Here is a 20,399-nt window from a genome sequence, read left to right as displayed (position 1 = left end):
CCATTACTGTACAAAAATACTTTAACTTGGATAAGCTAAGTACACTCATACTGCATAAAACTTGATGCCTCACTTTGTCAAAATGTTAAGCAAAGTTTGTCACACTGTCAGAGGCAGCAGCCATAGCTAAATCACAAAGATGTCAACACGCTAATGTGACGAATAGATCCACTAAGGCTTCGATCGTTCGATTGCTTTGATTCAGGCCATGTTTTTCATGTCGCTGAGAACACTTTAAATTAATTAATTAAAAGAAACACACATGAGAACAGTGAGGAGATCTTTGCAGCGAGGAGGCAGGAGTACATCAGTGCATGTGTGCGCACATGTTTACAGGTGCCTGTATATCAATGAAGGGGGGAGGGTGCATGATCCTTGTAAAAAGGGAAAACACACCAGAATGGCAGCACCAGAACTGACTCCCAAGGCGGGGAGCTGACACTGTACATCAGTCAGGGCACGGAGGATAACACCGGTACCCACTCCTCCAGTGACTCCTGACAGCATCAGAACCTTGTCAAACACAACCTGACAGCTTTGCAGGGAAACTGCAGAGAGACTTGACATGTTCCTTTTTTCACATTCAGCTTGGGATGAAAAACAAAAGAAAGGAAAAAGGTTTGTAGCAAGTACTAATCTTCTGAGACTTCTCAGCGTGAGAGAAAGGACAGAGGAGAGTTTGGTACGCAGAGTCAAAGGGAGCAGAAGGATGAGGTGGATGACAATTGAGACTAATTTGCTAATTGGAACTTAACACAAAGTGCAGGCCAGACTAACAGAAATCACATTAACTTGGAGATAATAAGACAGATAAATTTTGCCTGACGATGGCACATACCGATAAGTGGAATGCACTGTGCCAGCAAGGATAAAAAGAATAATGGGCATAATTACACAGAGAATGTAACGGAGGTAGCAATCAGTAACCAGAGAATATCAGAGAAAATTCAATGCAAGGCGAAGACGATGACTGAGCAAAACAGAAGAAGAGAGAGAAGGATGATAAACAAAACAGGTGTTCAAAGAAAGAGCTGCAAGAACGAGGAGGAAAAGCTAAGAAACTAGGATAAGGAAGAGAAAGTCAGTACCGTAAATGAAGGGCAAGAAAAGGTAGAGAATGATAAAGAAAAGTTAAAGATAAGGTGAAGGAAGTTTAGAGAAACATCAAGTAATAAAAGGAAAAGAATAAAGTGTAGGAGTGTACATATGCAGAAGGAGATGGAGAGAAAGGAAGAAAAAAGCTGTTGAAGGACAAGGATGAAGAAAGCTAATTACACGTCCGATCACAAGCCAAGTGGCGTTAGATTGCATTGGAGCATCCAGCCATGTATTAATTTCTTTTGCTCTCAGACATTTTGTCACATGTCATGCCCTGCACTGCTCTGCTGTTATTCTTCATAGTGTGTTGCTGTCTAATAAACCAGAAACACAACACAATCTTTTCAAGTGGTTCAGAGCACCAAGCTGATCATCATCTGCACTAGGGAGCGTCGGGTTTTCAAATCTGTCAAGACTTTGGGCCCTCCGTCGTCCTCCACACAAAACTTATCTTCAACAAAAGGAGAGAAACATTTGTGCAGTGTGAAAACACCCACCTTTAGTAGTTTCATCTTCGATGGGCTGCTTGAAGAGGGTAATGTCCTTAAAAGTGCAGAGGAACAGCACCACCTTGTCATTCTCATTCCTGATGGGAGCCACTTGCATGTAGAACCAAACAGGACTTCCTGCAACAAAACATCATCAAATCTTAGAGTACATATGTCCAAAGGGAGTCACTATAAAACAAAATAACAAATAGACCCAAGACAGTGTCACCATTGAGGATTTAACATCCATGATGCTCAAAATAACCTTACCAAATGTAATCTGAACAATCTCTTGTGGAATTCTTACTAGGTTTGAAACATTATACTTTTATGTTGCTTTACTAACTAACTACTTATCAATGCTTCCATTAGGGGTTTGTGTTAGGGTGTCCACAAACCTTTGACCACTTCTTTCAAAATGTGAAAAATATATGTTGGAACAATTTGTGGAACAATTTGTGGAAAAAAAATGTTTTATTACTGCACTAGCTTTTATGACATCTCTGCTGTCTTTGCAGAAAACAGATTAAAGTGATTTCACATCTAAATTGCTGCTCTGGGCTTGCTCAAACAATCAACAGAGGGCAGATATAAATATAATCTAGCCATTAATTATGCTCCATTATCAGGACCAAGCAACCACATTAAGACTCTCAGAAGACAATCTTTGTGCCACTGAGTCAAATGTGGTTGGTATCATAAGTCTGTATCAGATATTAAAATAAATGTAAAAAAAATATATATATATATATATATATATATATATATATATATATATATATATATATATATATATATATATATATAAACACCCAGCACGCCCCTGCGGGCGGTTTATCCTTCAAGCTCGGGTCCTCTACCAGAGGCCTGGGAGCTTGAGGGTCCTGCGCAGTATCTTAGCTGTTCCCAGGACTGCGCTCTTCTGGACAGAGATCTCCGATGTTATTCCCGGGATCTGCTGGAGCCACTCGCCTAGCTTGGGAGTCACCGCACCTAGTGCTCCGATTACCACGGGGACCACCGTTACCTTCACCCTCCACATCCTCTCGAGCTCTTCTCTGAGCCCTTGGTATTTCTCCAGCTTCTCGTGTTCCTTCTTCCTGATATTGCTGTCATTCGGAACCGCTACATCGATCACTACGGCCGTCTTCTTCTGTTTGTCTACCACCACTATGTCCGGTTGGTTAGCCACCACCATTTTGTCCGTCTGTATCTGGAAGTCCCACAGGATCTTAGCTCGGTCATTCTCCACCACCCTTGGGGGCATCTCCCATTTTGACCTCGGGACTTCTAGGTTATACTCGGCACAGATGTTCCTGTACACTATGCCGGCCACTTGGTTATGGCGTTCCATGTATGCCTTGCCTGCTAGCATCTTGCACCCTGCTGTTATGTGCTGGATTGTCTCTGGGGCATCTTTACACAGCCTGCACCTGGGGTCTTGCCTGGTGTGATAGACCCCAGCCTCTATGGATCTTGTACTCAGAGCTTGTTCTTGTGCTGCCATGATTAGTGCCTCTGTGCTGTCTTTCAGTCCAGCTTTGTCCAGCCACTGGTAGGATTTCTGGATATCAGCCACCTCCTCTATCTGCCGGTGGTACATACCGTGCAGGGGCCTGTCCTTCCATGATGGTTCCTCGTCTCCCTCCTCTTTCTTGGGTTTCTGCTGCCTGAGGTATTCACTGAGCACTCGGTCAGTTGGGGCCATCTTCCCAATGTATTCTTGGATGTTCCTTGTCTCATCCTGGACTGTGGTGCTGACACTCACCAGTCCCCGGCCCCCTTCCTTCCGCTTAGCGTACAGCCTCAGGGTGCTGGACTTGGGGTGAAACCCTCCATGCATGGTCAGGAGCTTTCTTGTCTTTATGTCAGTGGCTTCTATCTCCTCCTTTGGCCAGCCTATTACCCCAGCAGGGTACCTGATCACGGGCAGGGCGTATGTGTTGATGGCCCGGATCTTGTTCTTACCATTCAGCTGACTCCTCAGGACTTGCCTGACCCTCTGCAGGTACTTGGTGGTTGCAGCCTTTCTAGCGGCCTCTTCATGGTTCCCATTTGCCTGCAGGATCCCCAGGTACTTGTAACTGTCCTCTATGTCTGCAATGTTGCCTTCTGGTAGTTCAATCCCCTCAGTTCTGACTACCTTCCCTCTCTTTGTTACCATCCGACTACACTTCTCCAGTCCGAACGACATTCCAATGTCATTGCTGTATAGCCTGGTAGTGTGGATCAGTGAATCGATGTCTCGTTCACTCTTGGCATACAGCTTGATGTCATCCATGTACAGGAGGTGGCTGACAACTGCTCCGTTCCATAGTCGGTATCCGTAGCCAGTCTTGTTAATGATCTCACTGAGGGGGTTCAGGCCTATGCAGAACAGCAGTGGGGACAGAGCATCTCCTTGGTAGATCCCGCACTTGATGGTAAGTTGTGCTATGGGCTTGGAGTTGGCCTCTAGTGTTGTATATTGTAGTGTATATATATATATATATATATATATATATATATATATATATATATATATATATAAACGTATATATATATATATATATATATATATATATATATATATATATATATATATATATATATATATATATACGTTTAAATCTATATGCCAATAATGGATTTTAGAGATATTTATCTTAATAAAGAAAACAACTGAATTACACACCAGTGTGTGATAACCATTATTTTTATATCTGGTTAAAGGGTATTTTTTTCAAAAAGTGCTTGCTCATAGGGGGTCGTCTGATTGTATATAAGCACCTTGAGATGAATGTTGTTGTAATTTGGTGCTATATAAATAAAATTTAATTTAATTTATTTTAAAAACACAAGTCAAATAAAAAGAAATATCATATTTTGCTTTCTTACTTTGAAATTTAAGCAATTTTGTGGCAATGAACATGCTAACTCATTAGTACAAAAGGCTGAGTTGAGTCCTGAACCAGCACTCACGTGGCACTTGGGTACTTTGTGAGAGTGGTAAACATGGCAATTGAACTAAGTGGATGTGTCAGAGGTCAAAGTGATATTCTTTCCGCTTTTAAGGGGGCAGTGGATGGCACCCTAAGGAAGCCAGTAGATAAAGAAGCAAAACAATTAATCTACGTGTACTAAGGAAAAGAAGAGAAAATACTTCACACATAAAGAATTCGCCTCATTCACGTATTACACAAACGCCTCTATGAGGGCCCTGCTCTCATAATTTGTCATCAAATTTGTGCCATGGTAAAAGTTTTTATTTCCTTCTCCATTCTGCACTCAAAGATGGACCATTTTGTAGTTCCAGCTTGTCAGTTGTCCTAACACGCTGATCTAGTACCTCTCAGGTTAACATTATAAGCACTGACAGGTAAAGTGAATGGCTCATGGCTCCTGTTAGTGGGTGGGATATCCGGTCTTTAAGTGTTGACATATGAACCCTGCTTCCGGGTCCAAACTACTCTGCGTTTATTAAGGTTGTTGTGTTTTTAACGTATTTTAATGCTTTGTATCTTGTTCTACTTAATCTGAAGAAGCCTCTAAAAAAAAGGCTGTAATCACTGTCCGCCTCTCTCAGTTTTTATTACCACTGTTCATTCTAAAGCTCAGTTTTTAAAACCTTGTTATGTGATTACAGCCCAGCACAGGCAGCAGTATATTAATGACTAACCTGGTATTGTGGATGGATTATCTCAGTTGTTCAGTTGTTTGGTCCATTTTCAGGATTCTGTCATACAATTGTGTTTGTCCCTAACCATCGGGAACCCTCACGTTAACTTTTATCAAGTGGAAAAAAGTTTTCACTGTGGTAATGTGTTTATAGTATGCTAACCCTAGCTGTGTAGCTAGCCACCATGTAGCACACCGTTACATACCAGCTAGCCCAACTTCAGTAGCCCTACAAACGTCACTACTGTTTAGTTTTCTGTCTTCATTTATGTCAGAAGTGATAACAGAGCTGTATGTTTTAATTTTTTCAGAAATCCCTCAGTCAGAACATGGTATGTTTAGATGGAAACTAGCGAGCTAACTCCCTGCTATCTTCTTACTCTGTTTAACTTCATAAAACCTGTTTTCATGGATGCCTGAATGTTAAACTTAATTGTTACACCTGGTAGAGCAGCCATACTGATCATTTTATTACAGATGACAGAATTTATACAGTTTTTAAACTCTCAGTGATGCTGCAGTGTTTGTTTGACTTTGGACCCGGACACAGCTCAGACTTAAAGACCTTATACAGATAAAGAGTCCATTTAGTCCTTAAAGTTAATGTGTTAGAAGAAGGAAAAAGAGGCAAGTGTAAGGATTTAAGCAACTTTCACAAGGACCTGTGACGGGCTCTGGGTTTTTCCTGCAGTGGATAGTATCTATCAAAAGAGGCCCACAGAAGAAACAGTGGTGAACCAGCAACAGGGTCATGGGCAGCCAAGTCTCATTCATATGTGTCGAGCGAAATCTGTTCCATGTGATCCAACAGATGAGCTATTTTAGCTCAAATTGCCAGTAAAGTTAAAGCTGGTTCTGATAGAAACATGTCAGAATCCACAGTACATCACAATTTGTTCTGTATGGGGCTGCATAGCCGCAGACCAGTCAGGGTGACCACGCTGACTAATATCCATGCCGAGAGCACCAACAGTGGCCATGTGAGCATCAGCATTGGAGAACGGAGGAATGGAAAAAGGTGATGATGAATCTTTTACATCGTGTGGAAAACCGGATACATCTGCGTCACTTACATGGGAAATACCTGGCACCAGGATGCACTATGGAAAGAAGTCAAGCTGGATGAGGCAAGGCAGGTGGTCATAATGTTATGCCCAGTTGGTATACTTTACTATTGTTCAAATACACAGTCAACAACACTGTGTTTACATTTTTTAATTCATTTTATCAAATTGTATCTGCCCTCCATTTATTGCCTTTATCTAACATGAGCAGTGATTTAAATCTCACATCCTTAAAGACATATAAATAAAAAAAAGTCTGTCAAGGACATGTAAAATAAAATAAAAATGAAAAGAACATGTTCATTAGAAATAATCGATTGATAGAATGTTAAAATCAGAATACAAAAACATAACTGAACTTAACATAACTCAACTGAATACACACTGATAGAAATGATGACAACAATGCAGACAGAAGGCTATCAGTAATGTATATGTGTTAAAAAATTACATAAAAGACATGATGAGACACATCAAGAAATAACTGAAGTGAACACTCACTGTTCTTTCTGTACAGCAGGATTTCAAAGCAGTTAGATTCATAATTGTCGAACGTCTGTCTGACTTTATCGATGGTCTTCTTGTCTGTCAGCTCTCCGTACATAAAACTGTGAAGGGAAATAAGCAATATGAGAAACTGCAACAATCAATCATCAGTCTTTCATGCCTCTGTATGATATTTCATATATGTTATTAATGGTACTGTCAATGTGTTATCTCACCATCAAAACTCCATTAATTCTTATGTTTGGTTCAATAGAATAAAGTGATGCAACGGCTAAAGGATAAATTGGGCTCACAGGGATGTGAGTGCAGATTTGTTCTGGGCTGTAATCATTCCATAAAGGGAACATTTATACATTTCTCCTACTTTGTTTTCCAAGATCAAATTCCAGTTCCAGTTTGCACATCCACACACATTTGTACTTTTTAGAGTGGGCACAGATTCAGTCACTATTTTATCCATTATGCTGCCACAGTGCAGGTGACCATCGACCATTTGAAAATGAAATACCAGTTTAGACTTTCACTTGATCTTTCCTTGATACACAAACAAACTCAGTGACCAGATCCTGATCAGTTCATCCTTGAGTTCAGTAAATGCTTTTATGTTTTCTTCCAGCTTTGCCAAAGAACTTAAAATGAGGATTTTATTAAATTTCAACATCTTTTGGTTAGAAATGCAGAGTATAGCCATCCATTTTTTTAAATCCAAATCAGGGATGCAGGAGCCAACAGCAGCTATCATACAACAAGAGACAGGGTACACCCCGGACAGGTCTACCAAAGAAAGGCTAAAGCCCCACATGGAAAGACTACAGACTGGATTCAAACCTAGGACCATTACTGTAAGGCACCAGTGCTACCCACCACAGCACCATGATGTGAACACAGAAATTGGACGTTTTCAGAAAACTGGGATTTGACATCTAACCCCACCCTCTAACCTCTAATGGAATGGGCCAAAGTTGAATGTCGCCTTCTAGCAATGTCACCAGTGATGTCAGACATATTAGTAAGCAGAGTGGAAAATTCAACCTGGCCTTACTGCGAGCTGAAGACAGGCATAAGGAAAATTGTTCAGTGAAATGATGTGAAAAATCAAGCACAGCATTAGTTTAGGATTAGCTGTTGTCAGTGCCAGCCCACATCCTCCGCTGGCCTTTCTATCCATCCAATAAGTGAATCTGTGAATCAGTGTGGGCAGACTAAAGCTGCTTAATCTGCCCACAGTTCTTAAGTTAATTAATGTCATATCTTTCTTGTTCTGTATGGGGGTCTCCTGCTTTCACGGGCTTTGGCTTTCCACATTTGCATGTTGAATTACTGGGAAATCCAGCAATACACGTGTAGTGGTGTGGTGATCGGCCTATGGGACCAGTCTAAGACACGAGTCCTTTGTAGGTTGGCTGATAAAAATCCAAAAGCAAAACACTGCAATTTGTATAGCATAATGTTTCATCTTCAATTCGCAGCTGAAGAGGTCTACCTTCACTTTTTATGAAATTGTTTTGTTTTTTCCTTGACTTACTGCTATTAGGATTTTATGTGAAATGTCAGCACATCTGCACCACTGTTACCGATTCATACCTTTTGTACCACAGTTAAAAGACTAAAAAGAAAAAGAAATGTCTCTGGACCCCATTAACAGGCTGCTGTCTTCCATCAGTTTGGCAGCAGCCTGTAAGTTTAAGCTCTCAGTGGCCTCTTCAATCCTCTCAGTGTCACGACTGAGCGCATTGTCAGTCTCAGTGTCCTCTTCAGCCCAGAGCAGCAGGAAGCACAGGGATAAATCCGTGTCTCTGTTCTCACTCAGCTCAGTGTCCGAATGGAGTCTTTTTAGCTGCAGGCTAGTCAAGGCCGACCCCACCCCCACCCACGCCACACACACACACACACACCACCCTCCAGTCACATCTGAGAGCAGCCTGAGGAAAGGGAGTCAAATTTTAAAACATCTTGACTGACAGGCGAGCAGGGCACCGTCCTCAAGGTGGACCGGGAAGAGCTCCCCTGACAGCTCCAGACTGGATTCATTTCAGACACTCACTGAGTGGTGTGCCATCCTCTCTCTACTTCCTCTCTTTCAAAACACGAGTTTTTCTTTTGGCTAGAGGAGGACAGAATTAGGGAGGTGCAAAACAACTGACACTTTGAAACCTTTTCTTTGTTTGTGTGTATCTTTGCAGGCTAAATAGAGAACTTTGAAAGTGACAGGGTTTGAGCTGTGAATCATGGCTAGTCTGGTGTGGTTATAAATACAATAGTGTTGAAAAAAATATATAAATATATATTGGTTTTTTATGAGTCCCACTCTTCACTGAAGAATAAACCATTAAAAATGCATAAACCCGGGAACTAAATAAGACATATGAGTCTACTAGAAATTCAGCAAAGGACTGTATGCAAATGTGAAGATGAAATTTAATGCATATATACCTAAACTGGGATTGGATTATTGCTCCATTACCACGCTATAACTAATAATGCTGTTACACAACAATACGTGCATATTTGCAGTCTTTAAAATGAACCTATTCTTATTTCCACCTTTTTTCTTCTTGGACTCAAAGACAGTAGCTCTGCATAATTCAGAGTTCAAAATAGTTGATCTCATGCTGGACCTTGATGCACCCCTCAATCAACCCACTGTCTTAAGCTGTGTTTTAGCCAACTTTCTTCTGATTGGCTGTTCCTTCCAGATGTTAGGCTCAAACAACAAGCAGGCAGGTCGACTTTGGTCGCAGCCAATCACATACAAGTAAACTGCTCTGACTGCAGTTTACTAAGTTTTTCAGTTTATTACCTGAACTTTCAGATATTTTTAATTTGAACATCCTTCAGTGCAACAGTAAATATATGCCAGAAAACAAATAAAAACATATCAGGTCCACTTCAAATGTCTGGTAATGATACAAAATCTAATTTGACTTGTACCTGCATGTGCTGCTCTTCTGCATGACCTCGGCTCTGTGGAAGCCAGACAGCTTGCAGAATCCGTCATTACTGTAAACTATGGGCCACTCCACGATCTGGGCGTTTCCCAGGAGAAAGCTGGTCTCTGACAGACAGACAGGAAAGACAGAACATCAGCTCCAGACAGCATCAAATATAAATAACAGATAAAAGGCTACAAAGCTTCTTAGCCTCTGAGGAGGACTGGATAAAGATGTGTTAGACTGGCCGTGTCAGTTTTAGTTTTGCTTTTCATGAAGCCAACATGTTGTTCTGTTTGTAGTCTTAGTGGGAAGAGATTAAAGGAGAGTCTCTGGTTTGAGGACCTCAGAATTTCAGAGGATGCATACTTTAATTGATCTTTGAAAACTGATTGTAAAGGTTCATTAAGCTTTGCTTTAAATATACTATATTATTATACTAGTAATGAACCTTTTGTTTAGCCAAACCACAAAAAAGTGATTCGACTTTAAACCGATTTGTTAGAGCTCTTGTTGCAAAGCTATTAAACCAGAGGAAATGGTTTGACCATCAATAAAGCTAAAAGCAGGTTTAGAGGGTGTTTTACACTAAAAAGACTAACTCTGAAACAACTTCTCACAGCGGAGGGGACATGCTGCACTGGTAACATGAGGAGGAACGATTACAGCAAGCAAGAACTCTGTGAGCCAGCATGCAGTAAGACAGACTTCAAAAACTCTGAACTTAAAAGCTGCAGCCGTATGTGTGCCCTATGGAATAAGGAACTGAGTAAGGCTTACTTCAAGACAGTCAGCCTGAATCAAATCAACACTGGTTAGGCTACTCAATGACCTTAATGTGCTTCTGGTGCCTGAGCAAAATGTTTTGGGTCATTGCCATGCTGGAAGCTCCATGATCCATCTTCAGTGTCTCGTCCATGATTTTAAGGGGTAAATCGACTGATTCTTATATAGTGCTTTTCTACTCCCCCTGAGCACTCAAAGCTATAACATGCACATTCACCCAATCACACCCATTCACACAAGCACATCCTTCAATGTTTACTATCTAATATTCACGCTCATTCATACTCCGATGGATGTATCGAAGAGAACTTGGGGTTAGTATCTTGCCCGAGGATGCTTGGCATGCCCGGGATCGGCAGGGATCGAAGCACTAACCTTCCGATCAGTAGATGATCTGCTCTACCTCCCGAGCTACAGCCACTCCTTAATACTGTGAAGTCATCCTGTACCCTTAACAGAAAAACAACCCTAAAGCATAATGTTTCCACCTCCATGCTTGACTGTGAGGATGATGTTCTTTGGGTCATCCTCAGCATTTCTCTTCCTCCAACTCATTTAGATGTTTACTGTCAAACCTAAGATGGGGCTGCAAAATTTGAGTCCATTATAATGTAGTGTGTTACCAGTGCAGTTCTTGGTTACTGTGGTTGTCTTCAGATCGTTAACAAGCTCCTCTTGTGTAGCTTTGGGCTGATCCACCACCTGTTTTATGAGCCTCCTCAACCCTTGAGACTTGATGGAGCTGGATGGAGATGCACAGAGCTCCAGACTGAAGGCGACTGAAGTTCATTTCCTCTGTTTCCAAATAACTGAACCAAAAGTTGTCACCTTCTCACCAAGCTTCCTGTTTGCCTTTTGATGGTTTTGTAGGGATCAAATACTTATTTCTCTTAAACACTGTAACATTGTATTATAAATAATTCCCTGCCTGTACAATGGCTAACACTGAGCAGTGCTGATTTTCTAACACTGGAATATTTCTAACATTTTGAGTTATTTTCCAGTGTTAGAAAATCAGCACTGCTCAGTGATAGTCTTTGTTAATCTTCAAAACTGACTAGGTTACTTTTAAACATATAACACTGTCAAAAGTGTTAATTTAACACTCAACAGTGTTGTATTTAACACTCAGAGGTGTGGACCCATATAGACACTCTCTAGTGTTAATTTAACACTGGAGATTTTGCTGTGTACAGTGTACCATGTAGGGCTTGCGCCATATCATACCGTTCACGGTAATACCGGTATAATGTTAGGATATAATATATATAAATATAAAGATATAATGTTACTGACCTCGAACTGATTTTATGTGGTACACGGCGCTCAAAAATCTGTCAAAAAATGTTTTACTACGAAGCTACGAACCTGCACCGCTTGATGGATTGTCGGAGCATTACGGCTATTGTAGGCAGGAGCCTCGCGGAGTGATACGTACTGTGCTTCAACATAATATTACCCTATTGTGTGTGTATAATCTAGGTTTTGTGGAAATTATACATGGCTGAAGATATGTCGGCCAATTTCCACTGGACATGCCTTTTAGTTAAACTTTCAGCAAGGAATTTGCATTTGCACTGTTAAATTTTTATATAACTTTAATGCACATAAAAAACAGCTGCTTGTTTAAGTGAAAATATATTGATGGGTTGTGGATGTGGAGTTGTAAAGTATTTTGTCTCGCGTCATTTATATCGTCAGTTATATCGTTATCGTAAATTTTAAAATATTATATCGTGATAAATATTTTTGGCCATATTGCCCTGCCCTAATACCATGTATAGTATGCTATATATTTTGTTAGTGTTTATTACTGTTTTCATTTTATTCATTGTTTAGCTTATCAGATAGAAAAACACATCTGCATCATGAATATTTGGTCGAACTTTATGGATACAAAAATCACCTGAACCTGATTCTTCAAGTTAGTTTTACTTATAAGGACAAAATAAATAATGGACATGACCTTATGAACAAGAATGAACACAAATTCCCCCAGACATGCAATCTATAAGAATGAGTGAGAAAATCATAAACCTCCCCAACCCTCTTGTTCAACCTGAATGAGTTACCCAGCAGCTACAGTCTGGCAAAAATGAGACTGCAGAAACATCAGGGCAGAGGAAAAATACCACCAGCAGCTTCTTGCCCTTTCTCCTTTCCCTTTTTAACCACACAGACATTAATAATTCATTTGATATATTCTGCATGGTGATAGCTTGGTCACTGAGGAGAACAATGCAGAAGGTTTTGACTGTTTAACAATTAGCTGTACAAATCTCATGCACATCATAATGCTGCTAAAGTTTAACAGATGTGAGCAGTCCCAATGACATATTCAATTTTTTGTACATAAATTATCTGGAGTATATTAAAACACACACACATTGGGTTTCAGGATTAGCGAGGTTCAGTTTTTTACTCTTAATGTATTTGAGGTGTAGCGCCTGTGCTCCAATGACCAGTAAAAAAGGCTACACTTGTGAAAAGACTAAGTCCTGCATTTCAATACAATCAAAGCTAAAAATGATAAATGACTCTTTATCAGGAGCAACTATGACTAAAGAAATATGGAGGACGGGTATTGTTTGTGTACAACAATGAAATAAAACAAAACACATTATTCCTTTACTTGAAATTAAAACAGCCCATGAGAAAGATTTACTTACTTGATGGCTCTGGCCCCACTGTGCCTTTGATTCCCTCCTTGTGCCTAACCCAACAAATTATCACTGCTCATGAGTTATGCATCAACCTATCACACTAAACACAGCCCAATCAGCAGCACTGCAGGGTAGGCCAAAACTTTGTTTAATTCCTTAGAGTTTTTTCAAAGTAAAAGCCATCTAGTGCATCAACTTTTACCATCTTGTTTTTGGAAAAGCTGGAAACAGCCATGACTGCTCTTCATGCTATGAAATACCCAGATATTGCTGAACCGTTTAATAATATATATAACTGATAGCCAAACTCAGAGAAATAACACCCTAATCATAATGGGCCAAGATGATCTTTTAAGGGGTTTTTTTTTTTGGCATGTTTGCATGGGCAGCACGGTGGCACGGTGGTTAGCACTGTTGCCTCACAGCAAGAAGGTCCTGAGTTCAATTCCAACACCAGGCCGGGGTCTTTCTGTGTGGAGTTTGCATGTTCTCCCCGTGTTTGCGTGGGTTCTCTCCGGGTACTCCGGCTTCCTCCCACCGTCCAAAGACATGCAGCTTGTGGGGATAGGTTAATTGGATAATCCAAATTGCCACTAGGTGTGAATGTGCGAGTGAATGTGAGTGTGAATGGTTGTCTGTCCCTGTGTGTTGGCCCTGCGACAGACTGGCGACCTGTCCAGGGTGTACCCCGCCTTTCGCCCTATGACAACTGGGATAGGCTCCAGCGCCCCCCGCGACCCTGAAAAAGGATAAGCGGAAGCGAATGGATGGATGGATGTTTGCATTTATTAAATAGTAAAGCAGTGAAAATGGACAGAAAAGGGGGAGAGAGAGAGTAGAGGGAAGACATGCTACAAAGGTCCATGGGTTACTTGAAGCCAGGCTGCTGCACTCTGGCCACGAGGTTGTCTGCTCACCCGCTGAGCTAAAGAGGCAGCTGAGCTTTTAAAGTAAATAACCTTTTCATTGTTAAGCCGTGCACAACACATCTCCCAAACTCTCCTGTCGCTGTCTGTTTTATACACCTAAACATCCTCAAGCTGACAGTCAGCTGCTGCATAAGGAAATCCCAAAAGACTTCAGCTAAATCTATCCGATCTCTCCGATGTTTGCATCTCCTCGAAATCACAACAAAACACACGAGCAAGAAAATAGTAACAACTGTTTCATTTTCAAGGCTCTTTCCATTAAAAAGTAGGTGATTACAGCAAATAACAATATCATAATGTTAACAAAGTAAATAAAGGTTCACTGTAATAGTAACTAATTATATAAAGTATATTTAAGGGCTGCATGGTGGTGCAGTGATTAACACTGTTGCCTCACAGCATACACCTCCTTTTCCACCATCAGGCCGGTCTTTCTGTGTGGAGCATGTTCAACCCGTGTTTGCGTTCTCTCCAGGTACTCCAGCTTCCTCCCACAGCCCAGAGACATGCAGTTAGTGGGGTTAGATTAAATGATGTTTCTAGGTGCCCGAATGGTTGTCTCTATGTGAGGCTAACGGTCTCTTGCCTCTCACCCTAAGACAGCGCTCCCATACCCCCGGGCCACAGACCTGTACTGGTCCGTGAGTTGTTTGGTACCTGGCCGCGAGAGATAAGGCTCGGGTGTGAAATTTATGGTTTTCAGGGTTTTTATCATTAACTCTGTCTTTTCCCGTGTTGTAGTTGTGTGTCTTATTTTGAAATAAATATTTACGCATTACCATAGCGACCAGAGAGCATTAAAGGAGGACGTTGCTCTCAATGTTGTTGGCGCATTTCAGGAGGACGCTGCTAATAAATTTACACAATTACACAGTGAATTCACATTTATTATTATATTTACAAAAGACCACAGTTTTTGTCTTGGTTGTATCATTTTATTTTGTTGTATTTGTCCGCGACACCTGAAAGGCCGGTCCGTGCAAATATTGTCTGACATTAAACTGGTCTGTGGCGCAAAAAAGGTTGGGGACCGCTGATTTAAGACAGCTGGGATAGGCTCCAACCCCAATGTGGGCCTGAATTGAATAAGCGGAAGAGAATGGATATTTATGAAGCTAACTCATTGGTTAACATGTCTGAGAAGTCAAAAAACAGACAGCAGTATTTGGAATGAACATGCAAAAGCAGTGATGTCCCTTATCACCTGCCAGGAATATTGTCCTGGTAACTCAGAGAGACTTCTCTCTTCCAAAATAAAAACAGTTGGCTGGTAAAAGGCTGGATTTTAGGATGAAAAGATACTGTAGCAGCCAATCAAATAAGACTGCATGTATGCACAAAAAGCAGCATTTCCACCTGTTCTACATTTACAGCATTGAGGAAAACTCTGTGAAACAGCATTTAAGCTCTGGAAAGACAATAAAATTTCTGCAGTGAGACACGAGCGGATGAGTTGTTGAAGGTGTGTCAGCAGCTCTTTCAGCCATTTACAGACTGATGAGTAAAACCCTCAAGCAGCACACTCTATTGATTTCACCAGTCAGCCATCTAATGATAAAATAAAGCAATCATAAAAACATTCTTGCTGTAGTCAGGGGAAAACCTCTATCACTGCATTGGCCTGCCAGCACTGACTGGGTGATATTTGATTTTTAACAATTGTATATTTTTTAAAAACTCATCAGCTGAACGCCTTGCAATGATCATGTGACCACAGATATACTGGAAAAGCATATAGATGGCATTTGAAAGTGTGCGAGTATATTCAAAGGGGAACGGTGACCTTTTATAATATTAACTGTCTTCATGAAGCCGTAACAGCAGGCTGACAGTCAAAGTATCACCTGGGGCTGGTTTTCAGTGACTTTGTTTTAAAATGATATTCTCACTGATTTTATGTCTCCACTGACACGTTTTTCTTTCCTGCTACAAGAAGAGAAGTTTTTTTCTTTTAACAGCCCCTCCTGTTATGAGAAAGCGCTTCTACAACATGAAAAATGAGGAGTGGAAGGCCATATCCAAACAGGACATGGCTTGTAAAAACACCTTGAATTTTGTTTTTGTGGTTGTGGAAGCATCACGGATAATATTTTTAAACTTCACTGTAACTATTTTTTTTCCTGGATTCAATGGAAAAGAAAATCCAAGTACTGTATAGAGTGGGTTCTTTAGAGCTCAGCAGGGATATTATTTGTGTGAAATAAAACCTTTGAATCAATGTCCCACAACACCAGATTAGCTGGAAATTTCCATCAATCCACTTCCACGTAGTGGAGCCTGTCCCTGCTCCATAGGGCAAGAGGTGGGATTATACAGAGAGACAGACCATTCACACCTACGTCCAACTTAGAACCACCAATTAACCCCACAAACTGCGTGTCTTTGGACTGTGGGAGAAAACCAGAGTACCCAGAGAGAACATTCAAACACCCTACAGAAAATGGAAATGTGGTATGTGGTTTCAGGAAAACTGAAGATTTTTAAATGCACAAAGCAAAAACAAACAATTTGCTTCTAGGAGGACTTTTGGTGTAAGTTCACTTATAATCAGCTCAGCAAAGCATAACCTCAAATCTTATTCAGAGTTCAGCGAACTGATGAAAACTAAGCCAAGTCTTACACGAGTCTCAGATGTCTGCACTAACAATCTAGTAAATGAACAACTGAAAAAACTTATGGGTTGCCAATACATCTGAGACTTTCACCTGGTCTTGTCCACCTTCCACCATCTCCACTGAGCCTAATATGATGTGTTCTCTGGCACCACCCACAGGAGAACATCTCCAGATTTTTCATTCACCCAAAAGTTTAGTTTGAAACAGGCATTTGATTAAAATAACTTTTTTATTTAATTTAGTGCAAAATGCTTCAGGCTCACGTGCTGATGGAGCTGAAAAATTATCCCCCAAAAAATCCGCAGAGCATCATGGGTAAGGGGTGAGATGGACAGAAGAGTCCGGAACAAGATCAGCCTCATCTGTTCTCTGCATCACTTTCCAAACAATTACTTAACAGATTTTTCAGCACTAAAGGGAACGGGAGTTACTTAATTTATCACCTTCTCGTTTTAAGCCTGAAACCTGATGACTGCAGCCTCCTGTGGGCTCTTTAAAATTAAAGTGCTGACTAAGACTTAATGCCACACACACAAAAAACACATTGAATCATCTTGACCTTTTCCCACTCTCCTCTTTCATCCCAGCCAAGTTGTTAGCTGGACTGTGGTATCTGCCCAGTATGGCTGCCTGAAGGCAGATACCACGGGAGCACCTGAAGAAAAACTAAAGCCATCGTGGGACTTTATTAAAACCCACTTTTAATAGATTATTCCAAAGTTAACAGCTCTGATTTAATTTTCAGAGAACTGTGTGACAGGCTATGAAACCTGTTACTGTTTAATTTTTATTAAAGCCGAATGAAAGAAATAATACATTTAAAGTCTTTTGTTTTTTTTAATCTGTTGTGCTGTAAGAGCTCATCCTACCAACACATTCCAATGTCCTTAAAAATGACAGGAGCTGCTTAGCAGTACTCAACTTCCAGCTGGAAATACAACCCCAACTCCAAAAAACTAGGATGCTTTTTAAAATATAAAACAAAACAGAATGCTGTGATTTGCATATCTTGTACTGACTGGGTAGGCAGAGAGCTCAGGCCGGAAAGGATGAGCAGCAGGTTAGAGCGATTGAAGATAGAGAGGGAAATGTACTAATGAGTGAAGCGTGTGTCCTGAGAAAATGTTAGGAGTGTTTTGAGGAGCTGATGAATTAAGTAAATGAGATAGAGACAAAGGTGGATGGAGGAAAGTTAACGAATAAGGAAGTGAAGAGGAACAATAAGGAGGAATCGATGGCAGCTATGAAGAGTAGAGGTTGGGCAATAAAGTTAGAGAGGCAAAACTGAGATGGTTTGGACATGTGCAGAGGAGGGATAGTGGATATGCATGAGCAAACAAAGAAGACTTCAGCGACGTTTCATAGATTTAGTGAAACAGAACATGCAGAGGGCTGGAAAAGTAAAACAAACTGCTAAAGGAACTTTTGTTAACTGGTCAGTACCATGATTGGATATAAAATTAGCATCTTAGGGAGGGAGAGTTTCTCAGAAGTGATGATGGGCAGAGGTTCACCTCAATCTGCAAAAAAACAATGTCTATAAACTGTAGAACGGAATTGAAAGAGATGCTGTCGGAAATCACAGCATCATTTTCTAGAAATCGTTGTCTGTGAGCAGAGTTCACCATGCCAGCCACAAATCCAGGTTGCAAAGAAGAAGCCATGATCCATTTTTTGGAATTGGGGTTGTATACCCATCATTACTCACTGAAGTTCTACATAAACACACTTCGGCTGCTGTCATCATTTAAATGTAAGTTTACATTTGTAAATGTAAAACGTAAATTTGAATTTTGCTATTTTTTTTGGCTCTCCTTGTGCCCTTGATGGAAGAGTGATTGGCGTGTTTTCAGGCTTTTATCCTGGGACAGAACATTTTGGCACTGGTGAAGTTGTCAGTGTTACCGATGACCACGCTCACTTCTATAGGGCACATAAACACCAAATCTGAAAGTGATGTGAGCCAGGTGCTGTGAATTTTGCAGTCACTAACCTCCGTTCAGTTGAATAGTTATGGGAGATTTCGGATTTATGTGACAGCACTCTCCTCCACTATAATTAAAATATCAAATATCAAATGAATATGGTTTTGGAAAAAAATATTCCAGCACTCCAGCAGAGCATCAGAGACTTGGACAATCAATGCCAAGGTGCACTGAAACAGTCGGTGATGGATTTTGTTCAATCCTGAGGTATGGAGGAGCTGACAGGCCAGAGAACAATGTACAACATCAACATCTTTTGCTACTCACATCATCCCAGACAGTTTCATTTGTGATTTCTTAAACAGAAAAAAAAAAACGAAATAACACGAGAGAAACTACAACAAATTTTTTTTTTTGACGAGCAAGCGACAGAAACACCTTTCCGGAACCATCTTTTTGACCTCAATACCACCACACAGCCTGAACCTCCTCAGTTCACAAGTCATTCCGGCCAATTACCCGGCAGACGTTTTTGGGAAGATAAAGGAAAGCAATCAATCTAATAGAGACGAGAGCGCGTTTTCAGGCCGGTGCCAAGACAAGGCGCAGTTTACGAGAAAGATAGCTTTTTTCCCTCTCGTGCAGAAACAACACAAAAAAGCAGTCAACAGTGATGCAGAGTAATACCTAGCAATTCAAGGAAAGGGGGGCACGTTTTTATTATTTAACCAGGCAGATCGTTCATTCCGTCTAACTAAACCTAACGCAGATACAGCATTACATGACGGAGCATGCTATAAAAAATTCAAACCACTGTGTAGTCCTTTCAGTCTGTTCCCGTGTAATAATAATAATAATAATAATAATAATAATAATAATAATAATAATAATAATAACTTCAGTTTATGACAAAAAAAACTTTATTTTAAAAAAACTGGCGACATAATGGCCTCGCATAAACTCAATAATTTAACATGAAAAGTTAAAGGCGATGCGTAAACTGTAACTGTTGAGGGACCTTAACGCAAACAAAATCCAATGTGATTGGAAAATATTCTCATTTCTGAAATCAGCTTCTTTTTTATCTCTTGCTTGGGTTTGACGGGCATCAGCTGATGAATAATATTGGGTTCACGTTGCCTCACACGGGGAGCAAACAAATAAATGCAGGTATAAAGTGACTTTATGTGATTATATCCTCCAAACCTCCCTCGTTGCACTGATATAAAACACACACACACACACACACACACACACACACACACACACACACACACACACACACACACACACACACACACACACACTGTTTTCCATCAAAGTCCTGGTCCAAGCGATCTGGTAAAACCAAACCCAAAGCAAGCTTCGCTCCTACGCGTGGACTCACCACTTGAACGCCGGACTATGTTCTCCAGAAAAGTGTTTTGCGGTGCCACAAGCCCTCTCTTTCCCCCGGGCATCCTGCTGCGGGCGGACGGAGCTGGTGTCTGTGGCGGTGTGTCTGCTGCTGGGATGTCGGTACTGACGCTGGCTCTCAGTCGGACCGATGGGGAAGCTCATTGTAACCGTGCGCTCTGGATGCTCGGTGCGCACTGAGCCACAGCAGCGGCGCTACATCCCGCTGCCTGCACGGAGCTCCAGGACGCATGCGTGTCGGCTGCCGAGTGCTCGCTCTTCAAAATAACGATGTACTGTAATGTTTGTGTAATAAATGCTGTTTACTGGCTAATATTTAGC

The 20,399-nt window shown here is 40.9% G+C and overlaps 1 protein-coding gene across 1 annotated transcript in view; it reads right to left on the bottom strand.

The window, feature by feature from the left end:
• Positions 1–20,122, bottom strand: part of kcnh5b (potassium voltage-gated channel, subfamily H (eag-related), member 5b) — a gene marked incomplete at both ends in the record, with an annotated part of 195,333 nt that extends 175,211 nt beyond the window's left edge. The window contains 4 exons of the mRNA XM_080870988.1: positions 1,596–1,724; positions 6,809–6,915; positions 9,746–9,869; positions 20,050–20,122. Coding sequence (XP_080727114.1) covers positions 1,596–1,724; positions 6,809–6,915; positions 9,746–9,869; positions 20,050–20,122 — 433 coding nt within the window. The remainder of the gene's footprint in view (positions 1–1,595; positions 1,725–6,808; positions 6,916–9,745; positions 9,870–20,049) is intronic.
• Between the last annotated feature and the right edge of the window lie 277 nt (positions 20,123–20,399).

Source organism: Rhamphochromis sp. 'chilingali' (assembly GCF_963969265.1).
Source record: "Rhamphochromis sp. 'chilingali' genome assembly, chromosome: 21".
NCBI lineage: Eukaryota > Metazoa > Chordata > Actinopteri > Cichliformes > Cichlidae > Rhamphochromis > Rhamphochromis sp. 'chilingali'.
The sequence above is the reverse complement of the archived record's forward strand: the minus strand, read 5'-3'. Positions and strand labels throughout refer to the sequence as shown.